This window comes from Fragaria vesca, linkage group LG7 (assembly GCF_000184155.1).
Source record: "Fragaria vesca subsp. vesca linkage group LG7, FraVesHawaii_1.0, whole genome shotgun sequence".
NCBI lineage: Eukaryota > Viridiplantae > Streptophyta > Magnoliopsida > Rosales > Rosaceae > Fragaria > Fragaria vesca.
Genome location: NC_020497.1, coordinates 5,611,978 through 5,628,420, shown reverse-complemented (window position 1 = coordinate 5,628,420; position 16,443 = coordinate 5,611,978). Strand labels below are relative to the sequence as shown.

The following is a 16,443-nucleotide window of genomic DNA, read 5'->3' as shown; positions in this document are numbered from 1 at the left end:
ACTTTTTATTACTCTCCACACCCAAATACATCACCACTTTATAGCAACAACCCAACACATTCTACCTCGGCCCAGCCCATTCCTCTTCCTATCTTACTAGACCTATTCAACTCTACAGTTATCTCCCGATCGTCTCTAAATTTTCCAAACCATCGACCTGCCAGTTCTCCGCCTAACGTCGTTTCTCCGTCCGGCGCCGCTATTCCTCGCTCCATCCAGCGCCGATTCCCTTTCTCTCCAGCCGCTCACTCCTCTGTCTTCCTTTACTGCCCCAAACAACATCGTTGTTCCTATCCCTGCGTCCGTTCCACCAGCGATTGTTGGCGACCCCGACGATGGCGACACCAATCACGGCAGCAAAGCTGATCCTCTTCTTCTGCACCCACAAGCTCCCAAACCCCATATTCCTAATCATGCTCCAATTATTCTTGATCAGCCTACACCTATCCCTGATCTCCGACGATCTCAACGCGCAAGGCAACCCAATGTTCATCTCAAGGATTATGTCTGCTCGCAGGTGACTCTGCCTCTACACCAACTTTCATCCGCCTCGCCTAGACCAACACCAGGTACCAGATACCCTCTTTGTCCAACACCAGGTACGATGTATCTTATCAAAGATACTCACCTCAACATCTTACTTATGTTGCTAATGTAAGTCGTGATGAGGAACCAGCATCTTATAATGTTGCTGCAGCTAATCCCAAATGGCAGGAAGCGATGGATTCTGAGCTTCAAGCTCTTATTGATAACCAGACATGGAGTCTTGTTCCTTTACCTCCAGAAAAACGTCCGATCAGTTGTAAGTGGGTTTATCGGATCAAGCGCAAATTAAAGCTGACGGTTCTGTTGAGCGCTATAAAGCTCGCCTTGTTGCTCGAGGTTTCACTCAAGCTGCCGGCATTGATTATCATGACACATTTTCTCCCACTGCCAAAATGGTAAATGTCTGTTGCCTCCTTGCTATTGCTGCTGGTCAAAATTGGTCTTTGCATCAGTCAGACAGTTAATAATGCTTTCTTGAATGGTGATTTATTGGAAGAAATATATATGTCTCCTCCTCCTAGTCTTCGGCGACAGGGGGAGAACCTTGTGTGTCGCCTTCACAAGTCGTTATATGGACTTAAACAAGCCTCTCGACAATAGTTTTCTAAGTTCACAGAGGCTGCTCTTGCTGCTAGTTTCTCCCAATCCAAAGCTGATTATTCCTTATTTGTTCGAAAACATGGTACATCTATCATTGTCTTATTGATCTATGTGGATGATATATTGATCACTGGAAACAACATTGAGTCCATTAATGCTTTGAAGCAGTTTCTTCATACTCGTTTTCGTATCAGAGATCTTGGTGATTTGAAGTTTTTCCTAGGCATTGACATAGCTTGTTCCAAGAAAGGGATTTACATATCCCAACGTAAGTATGCATTGGATATTATCAAAGATACTGGTTATTTGGGTGCTAAGCCGGTTGAATTTCCTATGGAAGAATACAAGCTTTCAAATAAGGGAGAATTGCTTAAAGACCATGCTGCATATCGTCATCTAGTGGGTCGATTGATTTATCTGACTATCACCAGACCAGACATCACATACTCAGTGCACGTCCTTAGCCGATTCATACACGAACCTCGTCAACAACACATGGCAGCTGCTCTTCGAGTGGTTTGATATTTAAAATTTGCCCCAGGTCAAGGTATACTACTTCAGGCTAATAATTCTTTAAATTTGAGAGCCTTTTGTGATTTTGATTGGGCGGGTTGTCCCATTACTAGACGTTCTACCACTGGTTATTGTGTGTTTTTGGGTAATTCTCTGATTTCAATGAGTACAAAGAGGCAAAAAACAGTTTCTTTATCAAGTGCAGAGGCTGAATATAGAGCTATGGCAGGTACATGTTGTGAACTTACTTGGTTGTGATATTTATTGGCAGATTTACACATGCCTGTTTTAGGTCATGTTGTTTTACATTGTGATAACCAAGCAGCCTTGCATATAGCTGCAAATCCGGTGTTTCCTGAACAAACAAGGTATATGGAAATAAACTGCCGTTTTATTCGAGATAAAATTTTACAGGGCCAAGTTGTTACTCGATTTGTTATCTCTTCAAACCAATTGGTGGATGTGTTCACTAAACCTTTGGGCAAAGAGAAGTTCAAGTCACTTATATACAAGTTGGGAGTTCTTGACATTCACTCTCCAACTTGAGGGGCAGTGTTGGAAAGTGCATCTTGTTATTCAATTAGAATTGATCTGTTAGGATACTGTATCATATTGTAATATATTTGCTAGGTGTTGTTACCATATTAATCTCCTAACTTGTTGGAGAGTTTTGCTGTACAAGAAGTAGGAGGCTACGATGTGTATATATATATTCTTTTGCATATCAATGTAAAATTCCATTCTGCCATATTACTATTCTTTTTGCTATAAATACTGGATGACTTAAACTTGATGGAAATGAGCCTGCATTTGATCATGGAGATAATATTCTTAAGAACCACAGAAGGAGCACCGTTTTATATATCTATTTCCCATACCATCACTTCTTGATTATCTTCTAAACTAGTGCGGCATATCATTCATATCTTTTTTTTTTTTTTTTTTTTTTCTTGAAGAAAACATTCATATCTTTCAGGTTATTAAAGATTCAGTGGAGGGGAAATACAATGCGAGTTCAAGGCTTGTAATCCCTTGTCTATATAAAACTGAAACTTGAAGTTGTTGATCATGTTACAAGCTAATTGACATTTTGGTCGTATTATTTTTATGAAACAAAGTTGTACGTATACACTACTAATTACATTGAGGTTGATATGTTCTGGACTTTTGGCAGGTTACACATCTCGAACAAGCTACAAGAGTTGAGATGGAGGGATGCTATACTCAAGTTAGTGGAGTGTTAGAACATATGAATTAACCGTCCTTGTGTGCTAAATTGATTATTGATGATGCATTCATCAGAGCTCAGTTGAGATAATTATAAAGAACAAAATAGATGTTAGAAATTCCCTATTAGAAAAATTAAAAGAAATAGATTGTTAGAAATGCATGTTCTTCATGAAGGTTCTAAAGATGCATTGTTAATTTAATCTCTTCAATTAGATAATTGAAATCACATATATTCTATATTTACGGTGAATCCATAATTCAAACTTCAATAAGCATTTGTTCTGTCTACTGTAATTAGAGGTAATTATGAAAATTTGAGACAGTACTGTAGGTCTGTAGCTGGTTGGACGTACATCAAGAAGCTTGCTCTACCTGTGATAGCAACACTGCTGCCAACCTTCATAATACACAATATTTGTAAACATAATCACTTATTTCTAGTAGACAACTTTCGACCAATAATTAAACAAGTTTATTACTGCATTCAAATACATCTGCGGGCTCCCAACTTGAACATGCTCTTGAAGTATTTGACTGAGTTTGTGGTTGGTATGAAGTGATTTGATTGGTTTTCGTTAGTAATGGATCAGTTCAAGACTACAATACTCAAATGTCAGTCTCCTCAACAAAAAACTAGGCTAAGCTGCAATCGTAATTAGTAACAGTGGTGGAGCGAGAATTCGATTTACAGTGGAGCAATCGTAAAAAATCGATATATTTTTTGAGAATGAAGATAGAATTTTATTCAACTAGAAAACAATTATGAAAACATGAGAATTATAGCCGGTGGATAAGAATTTCTTACTCTCTTTCCTACTGCTAGAACCAGTTACGGATCTGTCACCGTGAATGAATCTATGAGCCAATATAACCCAACTCCTAACCAAGAAAATCGCCTCTCCTGTCAAGCTACAAACTTCACAACCATGTGAGCTGCACAATTAGCCTCTCTTGACACATAGACAATACCAGACAGACCAATGGTACAAAGCAACAGCCTTATCCTTTCCACTAAAACTCCCTCTTCAACATAACACTCCCCATTGCTGTACTCACTAGACTTACTGCATCCATGGAATCAGATTCAACCACCTCCAACAACAAGTTATTGTGCACTTCTAAACCCAAAATGATTGCCTTCATTTCAGCTGCACAAAAAATCGATACTTCATATCATATCAGTAGAATTGTAGAAAGAAGAAAGAACCACATTCACTAAAATATAAAAGCTCTACGTAATGAAAAAGAAAAGGAAAATATCCAATTTGATATCTTAGATATTGTTTAATGCAATTTGTCAATAAACTATAATAAATTTTCTAAAAGGAAGAATTCAATAATTGGACAAAAGTTGTTTATGTGCAAACTTTTAGACCAAAGACAAAAAATAAAATAAAAAACCACAAAGTTGAACTTGAAAGGTATGTTCCCAAAGAACTCACTGTTGCCGATTCATTAGCTAACCACTACAACTTAATAATGAATCAAGATGTATATGTTTGTGGCGCTTATGAGTAAAATAATGAAATTTAGCTCCCTCCATTATCTAAACTTATACCTATAATCACCATCGAAAAAAACTTACAACTTTAATTGTGGCATCATTTAATTGTGTTTGTAAACACACTCCCCGACCTTAACCGATCGATCACTTTTGTTCTGTCAATGGAATTACAAGGAAGTTTAATTAGACCTTGCCTAAATGAATCAACTGTTAAACTGACTGCAATGTTTTTGTTTTCATTCATTACACATACTAGAGACGTCGCTGGTTAATTGGGTTTAGGCAACTCAAATGAAATGATCACTTTATCATCCAGTTTTGATGAGATATTGTTCTCACGAGATAATCAAGAGGACTAAACTCCCTAATCTCAGAACTACGTGCGGGAGTGTAAGACGTCCAAAATGCAAATCATCCTTAGGTTCTTAATATTTTGACTACTATCCTTTGCACCTCATTTACATCATGATTCAGAGAGGGAAAAAATTACTTAATCTCTACCTGTAACTGTTTATATTTTAGTGACTACATAGTTTTGCAAGATTAGAAAAGCAATCAAGTCTGTTGTTCTTGCTATCTTTGTGTCGGCCAAACAAATTACAGAGGAAGTAGGAAAATGAAAAACATGTTGATCTCAACTCAAATAATTTGCTGCCATTCTGCCAAAGAACTGTTCAAGTCGACACAGTCGAATGCAGGATTAACTTCACGTGGTTATATCTGGCATACACAAACTTTATACGAACAGTCGAACACCAAGTTAATTACCAGTTGCTCCTGGGGACACGTACAATGTTCCTGTGAAATTCACCATGCACAGAATACTTTTCCTTCTGAAAGTCTTTTTTATTTTCCTGTTCATTTTACGTTCTTTTCACTATATATGTGGGTGTCTCTGTTGGACACCAATGTCATGAGGGCTTAGAAGAACGTACGCTCTGGGACAGAACCAGGAATCAAAACGCTCTGGGACAGAACCAGGAATCAAAAGTGGGTTGGGCTAATTTTCACACAGTACACTTATAAAATATTTTTTGAGGTTTGAAACTCAGTGGGAGGCTCATCCTCACGCCTTTATATTAAAAACATATGAGGGGGACATAACCTCATAAATTGAAAACTACAACGAAAATGATTGTAAGAAAATAACAAACAATAACATATAACTATCTAAATTGAAGTTAGAGGAACTGAGTCAACTGACGATGTCTTGCTGTCTTGGTTTTGACTCCTAATTCCTAAATCGAATTCGTCATTGATCAATCAGGGTAACAAATAAGAAGCAAGCCAGAGATGTAATTAAATCCAAGTTTGGGATTGATTACCTGTGATCGACGGATGGAGGAGATGAGCAGGGAGGAGTAACGAGTGGGACCGGAGGAAGTGAGGGTTTAGGAAAAAAATCTGCTTGGGATATGTAGGAAGGTGAGAAAGATGAGACGGATAGAGGAGATGAGCAATTGAGCAGGATGAGAGTCGAGAGAAGTTTTCGGCGAAGAAGAAAGTGAGGGACTGATGTCTGATGATGAGAGGAATCAGGAATAAGGCCATAAGGGTATAATTTTTTATTTTTTTTCATTGGGCTGGGCTGTGATATATATATATATATATATATATACGCCTAGGGGTTTTTTGGCCCAATTTTCGGTTGGGCTGTAGCCCATACAGCTCTTGTTGTGCTTCCGTCCTTGCGTACGCTCACTCTCTATATAAATGATGTAACTGTTCCTCACTTATGGTTTTAAGTTTGGCTCGCTTTCGAGCTCGGAAGGTTAATTAGAATAGTCACTCGTATTTTCACAAGATTATCAAGGTGATCTTCTCTTCATTGGCAGATACTTCATATTGTCACATGACTCAAAATCGTACAAAAACATAAAAGGGAAATCAAAATTCGTCCTTAAAGTCCTGCACAATCCTTTAGGTATGATGTGTGTACATGTTTAACATGTTGTGCAATATGTGCCAAGTATTCACAAATTACGTGCTAAATCTATGTCAGATGGTACATGCATGATATTTATTAGTTAGCTACCTTCATCAACTACCCCTGGTACACAATTAATCTTTCCGACGACTCCGACCAAGAACATATATATATATACACACACAGTCCTTAAAGTGCGGACGTCCCTCCGTTTGGCACCGTACGGCTTCACTCCAGCGGCTTCCAGCAGCGTCCCCGATCACTTTCCCTTCCCGGTGAGTCTGTCGAATTCAAGTTTTCCGGCGATATCGACTTTATTTGAAGTTTTGGGTGATCTCACCGGAAAACTGGAAAAGAACGGACCCGAATCATATTACCTTCTTGTACAGCCCAAACAGCCTATTAGATGGGTTAACACACCAGTATATTTGACAACTTTGGAGCCAATAATTAAACAAGTTCAACAAACTTCATATTTATTTGAAGATTTTCAAAATGAACGGGCTCTTGAATTATAGAGTGATATGTGGTTGGTATGGAACCATTCAATTGGTTATCATTAGTAATGGTGTTCATCAAGGCTTACCATACGATAATCTTAGTCTCCTTTACTCTACACCAATATCAAATTTGAGCTAACATGCGCCATTGTCCAGTAAAAACATCAAATTTGGATACTGTTGGACACCAATGTCATGAGGCCATGAGGGCTAGGGTTTAAGGTAGAAGAACGTACGCTCACTCTCGATATAAATTATGTAACTGTTCCTCACTTATGGTTTGAAGTTTGGCTCGATTTCGAGCTCGGAAAGTTGATTAGAATAGTTAACTATGTCATATGGGTCCATGCATGATATTTATAGTTAGCTACCTTCATCAACTGCCCCGGCTACACAATTAATCTTTCCGATCGCGACGACTCCGACCAAGAATATGATGAGTTACATAGGGCTGCTAGCATAGTACTATATATGTGAGTGTCTGTGTAAGCCAATTTTCATGCCATTGCCACTTCTAATTTCGATAGCTACTACCAGTCTAAATTATTAGCCTGACTGAAAATGGCTGACCATGAAGAGAAAAACCTCAGTAATGAGTATAAGGAACTCCTTCTTTCTCTCCCTAAAGAAAGAGGCTGGATAGCCCGTCACGAATACCAATACCAAGGCTTCTGGTGCCCAACAGCCGACACATTCCAAGCCATTGTCAATTTCCAAAAGCACTTCCAAGCTAGGGATTCCGACATAGTTGTCGCCAGCTTACCCAAATCCGGCACCACATGGTTGAAAGCCTTGACTTTTGCTACTGTCAATCGACACCGTTTCGATATAAAGAACCATCCACTGCTCACTTCCAACTGTCACAATCTTGTGCGATTCTTTGAGTTGGATCTCTACGCAAACAACCAATTTCCTGATTTTTCATCCAATTTTCCTGAGCCAAGACTCTTCGCAACCCATATTCCTTTTCCTTCTTTGGGTACAATAAAGGAGTCAAACTGTAAGATTGTTTATGTTTGCAGAAACCCGTTCGACACATTTGTTTCTTTTTGGTATTTCGTAAACAAATCCAGGCCACAATCTTTAGGGCAATTGTCTCTTGATGAGGCCTTTGATAGGTATTGCCAAGGCATTGGAGGGTATGGTCCATTTTGGGATAACATTTTGGGTTACTGGAGTGAGAGCTTGAAGAGACCTAACAATGTGTTATTCTTCAAGTACGAGGACATGAAGAAAGATGTTGTATATCACTTGAAAAGATTGGCGAAGTTTATAGACTGCTCTTTCAGCGAAGAGGAGGAATGTAACGGTGTTTTTGAAGACATCGCAAAGCTTTGTTCTTTTGACACCATGAAGAAGTTGGAGATCAACAAAACCGGAACGTTTGTCATGAACTTGGAGAAGAAGAGCCTGTTCAGAAAAGCTGAGGTGGGAGATTGGGTTAACTATTTCACCCCTGAGATGGAGGAGAGAATGTCCAAACTCATAGAAGAGAAGTTTGGTGGTTCAGGCTTGACTTTCAAACGGATTCCCGAGCTTCCAGCAGAATGGAACTAGCTAGTTGGAGCTTCCATTGATGAATCTCTGTACAGGGTGGTATGTGTCTGCTATTGTGCTTACTTTCCTGCAACGGGCTTTTGGCATTTCAGTTAATAAAGGTAAGGCTTCCTTCTTATGTTGATGCTAGCTTGTAAAAGATATGTAATATTTCGTTCCAAATCTTACGTGTGTAGTGCCATTATAATGTATTATTTCCTTCCAAATCTATGGTTCCAAGCCTTTGCAACATGATCGATTGAAATCCCATCTGATCGATCGAGGACTAATAGAGAGTGAATGATCTCATACTGGAGATGAAAACTTTTTCTCAAAAATTGGTCAGCCAAGTACATATCGACGAATTTGTGAGTCGAGCTGCAGTTTAGCTAATCAATAATGTACAAGCTTTCCCATAATCCCTTTCTAGCATGCTTCGAAATCATTTGAATATCTAGATCTGGAAATTAAACTACTTTGAACAATAGTTCCAATCATTCTTTTGGAATGTGTCGTATTGCATGCGCGCATTTTGATTGAAAAGCTTGTGACACGCTCATTACTTCGACGAGCTAGCCGAATATCTCTTGTCAATTTCAGCATATGAGTAGTGTGTGCGTGTCTTTTCAATTTCATACATCGATCCTTAATTATCCCATAAAATGATTGAATGCACTGGTAGAGAATATTTCATACAAATATCAGTAGTGTCGAACCTCATAGTGAAAGAATCGTTGTTGAATCTCAAGATCAATTTTCGTTCCCTGGTTTTTACTCATTATATCAGCGCCAATTATATTATTCTTAGAAGAAATTAATTAACCAGCTAGATAGACGTCAATAAATCTGGTAAGCTCTCAGAACAAAAAAAACAAAAAATCTCGTAAGCTCTTGAAAAACTTTGACGAAATAAGAGCCTGTTTAGGAAAGCTGGTGCAACATATTGGTTCTAAATCTTCAACCAAACAGTCTGTACGTTACTCGATCAATTAGAGAAATAAAAGGGAAAGCACAACTCCCTATTCATGCCTAATTCGGTATAAAGTGCATGTTTACCTTGGAATTTCCTGGTACTTGAAAAGCTAGGGTTCTTTAGGTAGAGAGCAGCAAAGAGAAAAAAGAGAAAATGGAGAAATATTTAAGGTTAGGATTCTGTTACTATAGGAGAGGACTGAACTGATACACCTAGAGGTGAATCTTAGGCTCCTGACTTAAGCTTCTCGTTAGCCTGTGACATTGTTGGAACCGTCTTCCAGGTTGGTTTTGAGGAAATTGCATTTCATCAGTCTCATCCAGATCCACCTCGAGGGATTCTTCTCCATCTCGAGGAGATTGCACTCCATCTGGATCTCTCCTGAAAGAACTCTTCCTTGAACGGTTTCGCCATAACTTCTAGATCATCCTAAACGAGATGTTTCTCTTAGACAAGAACTATGGTCCGCGTCAAAATATTCCCTACTCGACTAAATATCTCTTCCTTATAAGATGTCTCTCCTCTTTCTGTTTCTAAGACCATTCTTATGATTTTCACACCCAACATGAAATCCTATGGCTAGGTTCCCAATTAATATTGAGCACTTTCTTACCCCTTGCACCTCAAAGAGATGCCATGACACTGAAAAGAGCTAGTTAACTCTAATTCAAGCTAATCGAACTAATAGATTGGAGCCATAGAGTTTCAAAAAGTGATTTACGCGCGCATTCTAATATCCATATTTATATTTTGGCAACATGAAAGTTTGTAGCACGGTCAATACGTATAAACAAAGTTTCCAAGGGAAAGTATTCTCAACCAAGCTTCTCAAGCCTTTCACTTTGATTCCCTTCAAGTTGGGAGCCTTCAACAGGGCGCCTCTTTGTAATCTTCTTGGTGTTTTTTGCCTACTAAAAAAAAAAGCTGTTGGAATCTCTAGCCTCGCTACCGAAGTTAGAATTATCCACTATTCCACACTAAAATATGCATCAACTATCACCCATGCCATGATGCTAGGGTTTGAGAAAGAAGATCTAGCTAGGGTTCAATCTCTGTTCCTCATTACTTCGGTTTAGTGTTCAAGCTCGAAAATTAATCAATTACAAATTAACTCTTGATAAGTGAAAGAGAAACAGTAAGAATCTATATATTGCTGTTATCACTGTGTCGGCAAGAAATTACAGTACAAATGACCCAGAAAATAAACACACATGTTGATCACAACTCGGTAGCTAGATTTGCAGCTCTGACCTTCTGGAGTAGTGTGCATGATTACTCGTCGTCTTACGTATGTTCTATATTTCTGATGGCCCATATATGCATTATATATGTTTAGGGTCCATGCATGATAATGTATCGGGTCCATGCATGATAATGTATCTGAAAAATATATCCACCAAGGTCTTTTTCGTTTCCTTTTACTCTCCGTCATCTGAGGAGTTGCATTGCAGCCGCTAGTTACCTTATATATTACTGCAATTATTATTATATATGGAGTCTCTAGATCTGTGAGCTCATTTTCTTGCCAGTAGTTCTAATTTCTGTTAAGAGTATAGGTGCCAGTCGGCCCAGTTCATCAGTAGGCCCAGGCCCAGTTCATGTGCATTTGACTAGCATAACTAGGACTTCTCTGTATTTTCCGATGATATCGAAACCATATTCCAATACAAATTTTGCTTCTCTCTTTTCTCTTTAGTTTAGTTATGATTTCAATTTCTCATTATCAGACCTTGAATTTTAGCAAATTAAGGTGAGTTCAAAGGGCACCATGACCATCTGCTCATTAATTAGTTTCAGAATCTTCATCACCACGTTCACGCTTTCCCAGCAGATTCTCTAATGTCATGTTCGGACTTCGTTTGACACCTGCAATGGCTCGGATTTCATTCACAATCGGCTTATCAGGCTGAGGAACAGATGGAATAAGAATCGGAGGGATCAGATTCTCTGTTGGTGTGCGAAACCGTGCTAACTGTGCTGCTAGATTTGCAGCTGAAATATATACTAGGGTAGAGAGAATGAAACCGATGGTGCCCTAATACCACCTGAACTCGACGAACCAGGGAAGGCAAATGGATTAGTAGTTTTGCTTACGGCAAAAGGATTGCCGCTCAAGGTGGTTGCAGTGCATGTGAGATTCATCAGAGGCTCTTGCCTTTGCTAGGGTTAGGGTTAGGGTTCACCAAAATCTTATTGAAGATTTCCTTCCAAATCATAAAGTTGTTATTGGGTACTGCGATCTAGTTATCTATTTTCTGGGGCCTTCAATATGTGGTTCCATGTCTTAAAACTTCTGATCGACGAGTGAATGATCAAACTGGCCATTTCACTTCTAGATGAATGTTTGCTCAAAAGTTAGCTAGTCAGCCACATATCACTAGTGATCGGTTACGTACCTTCAATATATTTTGTTCAGCAACAAGCTAGCATTTCAAAGATAGAAAGCATCAGCATGCACGAGCTAGCTGTGTAACTGACTTACAAACATGGTGACATTGTGATTTGTGAACTGGATTGGAGAAGCAGATATTATTAAGTAGCTACATCGTTTGATAATAGAAAAAGTAGTAACATACTACTCTACTTGGTGATCCAAAAACAAAAACTGTAACTCTTCTTGTTCTCATATTTTTTGTCACTGGGAAAGAAAATTAGTACACACATAATATAAAGACAGAATAATCTTTAACCAAACAGTCTCGATCAACTAGAGAAATAAAATGGAAAAACACACACTACTAGCTATTTGACTTTTAGGCACAAAATAATTGGGGACGGCCACCTTGTCCGTGGTCTATATAGGTTAATAGGGACGGATGAATCAGTTTAGGCACGGACAGAAAATATAGAGAATACTGTCGAGACCGAGTTGTGTAGAAGAAAAATGAAGTTGACGAGATATTGGATTGACCATAAGTTACCCTATGTGGGACGGACAGGAAAATCTGTCCCCAAATTGCAAAAAATCAATTTGGAGATGGTACATGCGGATGCGGACAGAATATTCGTCCCCATACACCTATAGGCACAGATTTTGTCCCCAATGACCTCAATAGGGACGGAAAAACTGCTGTGCCCATAGCCCCAAAAGAGTTTTGACAACTCCCTACTCAAGTCTTTCGGCGTAATAAACTGCAGAATAATGCTAAGCGAAACCACTCATGCTAATTACCTTGTTGCTACTTGAAAATCACGGTTAGTGAGGTACAAAGCAAAGAGAAAAGAGAGAAAATGGAGAGATATTTTACTAAAGCTAGGTAATGATTCTGCTACAATAAGAGAGATATTATACATTACGATATATAGCACAGAAACATGCCAAGTGTAAGATCACATGCAGTTGAGCAATACTAGATAAGCATGCAATTAACTGTAATGAACCCTAATTAGCACACCTAACCTAACGAACGAGACTTCACTGTTAATACCCCTCCTTATTAATTAAGCTGGAAGGCAAGTAAAGATATATGCAGAGGAGAACATAAACCCTTTACAAGAAAATCAACAAGCTGTTCTTTGGAGACAGCTTGCAGATTCAAGTCGACTGTCTTTGGGTTGGTTTCAACAAAGTTCTTTCTTGTTCTCTGCTTAATCTGTGCTATTGTGTGAAAAAGATTTTGGTTTAGACCATCTTTCAATGATGTAAGGTTAATTATATTTGTTAAAATTTCGAGCGAGAGGGTGCACTTTTCCTAAACTTGCATACCAAAAGAAAAAAAAATGTTTATCTTCTCGCGCCATATTTACCAAGCATGATGTTCCTTAAGTTATCCCCCTAACATAGTAATCACACACTTGCTCCCAAGACACAACTTTGATTAGGAAAAAAGTGATTATCATTTTCTTTAATTTACTTCTTTTTAATCTCTATTACTTCTTACGAACTCGACTGATCAGATGGTAGCTAAGTTTTCAAAGAATTAACAGGTGGCCGGTCAATCCAATTGTGGCACCAATTTTTTTTTTGGTCAATCCAATTGTGGCACCAATTAAGGATTGCAAAAAATGCAGTGCAAGTGATGAAAAGTCGTCAATAAATCTTTTGAGTACCAAATTGATCAAACCCGATCGCGTCCTCTGCGGAACCGTGTCTGTGGCTCAGACTGCAAATTGTTCGATCCTCATAATTTACTTGTGCAGGTGGCAACTGAGACCTGGACTTTGTAGGAAGAGGAACGTAGGGCAAAGAGAGTCCTCGGAGATTGCTCCTTGGGAGTTGGGATCGATGTAGCTAGTTGGCCACCCACATCATGATGGACTAGGGTTTAAGATAGAAAATTGCAAGCCAACACACTTGAATTAAATCATAACATCTGGTGCTGGTTAGATTAGATCGATGTATACACTAACTATGAAATATACAGATCTTCTAGCTGGTGTGTGCATGATTAACTACTCGTCCTTATAAATATAAACATGTGCTGAATATCAGATGAGTCTATGCGTGATGTTTATATGTATTCTAGCTACCACCACCAATAGATTTTTTATACGTTATTGTATCCCCAGGAGACACATTCTTGTATTCTTAATGATCCATGCATCAAGCTTTGATTTATTTTCTTATTATATTCTTGCAGAGAGGTCCAGGAGTGAGCTCGAGCTGCTAGCTTAGTACTATATATTTGGGTGTCACTGTCAGATAATTTTCAGGCCAGGTCTCAGTTCTAGCTACCACTACCATTTCAGTTTATTAGTGCCCTAGTTACCAGTACTACCAGTATGCCTGAATTTCAGCCCGCTGATCATGAAGCAGAAAACCTCAGTAATGAGTGCCAGGAACTCCTTCTTTCTCTCCCCAAAGAAAGAGGCTGGGTAGCCCTTCCCCAATATCTATACCAAGGCTTCTGGTGCCCAACACCAGAAGTACTCCAAGCCATTATCGCTTTCCAAAAACACTTCCAAGCTAGGGACTCCGACATAGTTGTGGCCAGCTTACCCAAATGCGGCACCACATGGTTGAAAGCCTTAACTTTTGCTGTTGTGAATCGACACCGTTTCGCTATAGAGACCCATCCCTTGCTCACATCCAACTCTCATAAGCTTGTACCATACTTCACAATGGATCTCTATATAAACAACCGAGTTCCTGATTTCTCATCCAAGTACTTTCCTGAGCCTAGGCTCTTTGGGACTCATCTTCCTTATCCTTCTTTGGGTTCAGTCAAAGAGTCCAATTGTAAGATCATTTATACTTGTAGAAACCCATTCGACTCATTTGTTTCTACTTGGCATTTCATTAACAAAGCCAGGCCACAATCTTTAGGGCCATTGTCCCTTGATGAGGCATTTGATAGGTATTGCCAAGGCATGGATGGATGGGGTCCATTTTGGGATCACATTTTGGGTTACTGGAAAGAGAGTTTGAAGAGACCTAACAATGTGTTGTTCTTGAAGTACGAGGACATGAAGAAAGATGTTGTATCTCACTTGAAAAAATTGGCCGAGTTTATAGACTGCCCTTTCAGCGAGGAGGAGGAGAGAAACGGTGTCATTGAAGCCATCGCAAAGCTATGTTCTTTTGACACCATGAAAAAGTTGGAGATCAACAAAACTGGAAAGTTGGTCATGGATATGGAGAACAGGAGCTTGTTCAGAAAAGCTGAGGTGGGAGATTGGGTTAACTGTTTCACCCCTGAGATGGAGGAGAGAATGTCCAAAGTCATAGAAGAAAAGTTTGGTGGTTCAGGCTTGACTTTAGAAGGGATCCCCGAGCTAATAGATCCTGTCAAGCAGAACTAGTTCGGGCATCCAATGATGAAGAAGCTCTGGTTTTCACCATTGATGATGGTATATGCGTCTGCTTTTGTGTTTCTTTCCTGTTATGGGCTTTAGCGTTTCAGTTAATAAATGCAGGGTTTCCTTCTTATAATCCAGAAGTTATTAGTGTAAGGTTACGTTCCTGTACGTAAAAGACATGTATTTCCTTCCAAATTGTACGTGTGTAATGCCATAATAATGTAATATTTCCTTCTTAAACTTTTGCTAGAGGAGCGGAATATGACTCTATGGATTGTGTGTGTATATATGGGTTGTGTGTATGTCTTTTCAGCTTCATATATACATCGATATCGATCAGATTCAAAGCAAGGGATTTGTGTTACTACTGCTAGCAGATGTACAAATAAGAATCACATATTCTCATTACTACTGTTATAGAAATATTAGTATAGATTCTCTATGCTGAGGCTTGTCTGGTCACTGAGTACTGAAGACTCGAGCTTTATATAGATTTATTATAGGGCACATTTACTTACTTGGAATGGATTTCGTTAGGAATGGAAGAAGGAATGAATGGGAGACGGAATGGAATAGTATGTGGAGAGTTCAATTCCATTGAGTTGTTTACTTACCACATAGAATTAGACTAGGAATGTAACTAATTACAGTTTTGATTACTAAAATACCCCTGAAAAAAGGCAGCTACACATTCACTCTCACATAATTTTTCCTACATGTTAATTTAGTTTTCTTTGTTGTTTTAATTGTCTCAATTGAAAAGTTATGTATAATCAACATTTAACAAGTCAAAAGTGATTATTTTGATTCATTGTATTGATTATAATCATGTGGTTACATATTAATAATTTGATATAAAGGTTATGCGTGTGTTTGTGTATATTGCAATCTCGTTCCTTCTACCATGATTTATCAAAATCATTTGGTCCTAGTACTAGCATTTTGAGTTGTATATCAAATGGCAAGACGCAAGGGTTGAACAAAAAAATTAAGACATCATACTTATTATTTTTCCACACATAAAATTAAACAACTTCCGCAAATAGCATATTATTAGTATCTAAAAAAGATTAATAAAAAAATTGATCACTACCATTAGTATCTAAAAAAAAATTAAAAAACTTTCACATTATTATTAGCATATATTAAAATTAATATAGGGTACTTTAAATATAAAAGTTGATTCCTAATGGTATCATTCCTAAACCCACCTCCTTTCTTGGTATTACAATTCCGGGTTATTAAGGAATCAATTCATGGTTAGACGGTGGGACTCACACTCATTCTGATTCCATTATGTGTAAGTAAACACAAGAATAACAATCATTTCATCACTTTTCAATTTCATTCAAAGTAAGTAAACGTGCCATAGAGG

The 16,443-nt window shown here is 38.4% G+C and overlaps 1 protein-coding gene and 1 pseudogene across 1 annotated transcript; both read left to right on the top strand.

Annotated features, from left to right (window-relative positions):
• The first annotated feature begins 720 nt into the window (after positions 1–720).
• On the top strand, positions 721–8,377 carry LOC101303654 (annotated as a pseudogene).
• Positions 8,378–14,051: 5,674 nt separating this feature from the next.
• Positions 14,052–15,071, top strand: LOC101303373 (cytosolic sulfotransferase 15-like). Its single transcript, XM_004308351.1, has one exon. The coding sequence runs from the start codon at positions 14,052–14,054 to the stop codon at positions 15,069–15,071; it is 1,020 nt and encodes a 339-aa protein (XP_004308399.1).
• The last annotated feature ends 1,372 nt before the right edge of the window (positions 15,072–16,443 follow it).

Bases quoted from the DNA above. Each gene is read 5' to 3' on its own strand.
- LOC101303373 (XM_004308351.1), top strand. From the start codon at position 14,052: ATGCCTGAATTTCAGCCCGCTGATCATGAAGCAGAAAACCTCAGTAAT.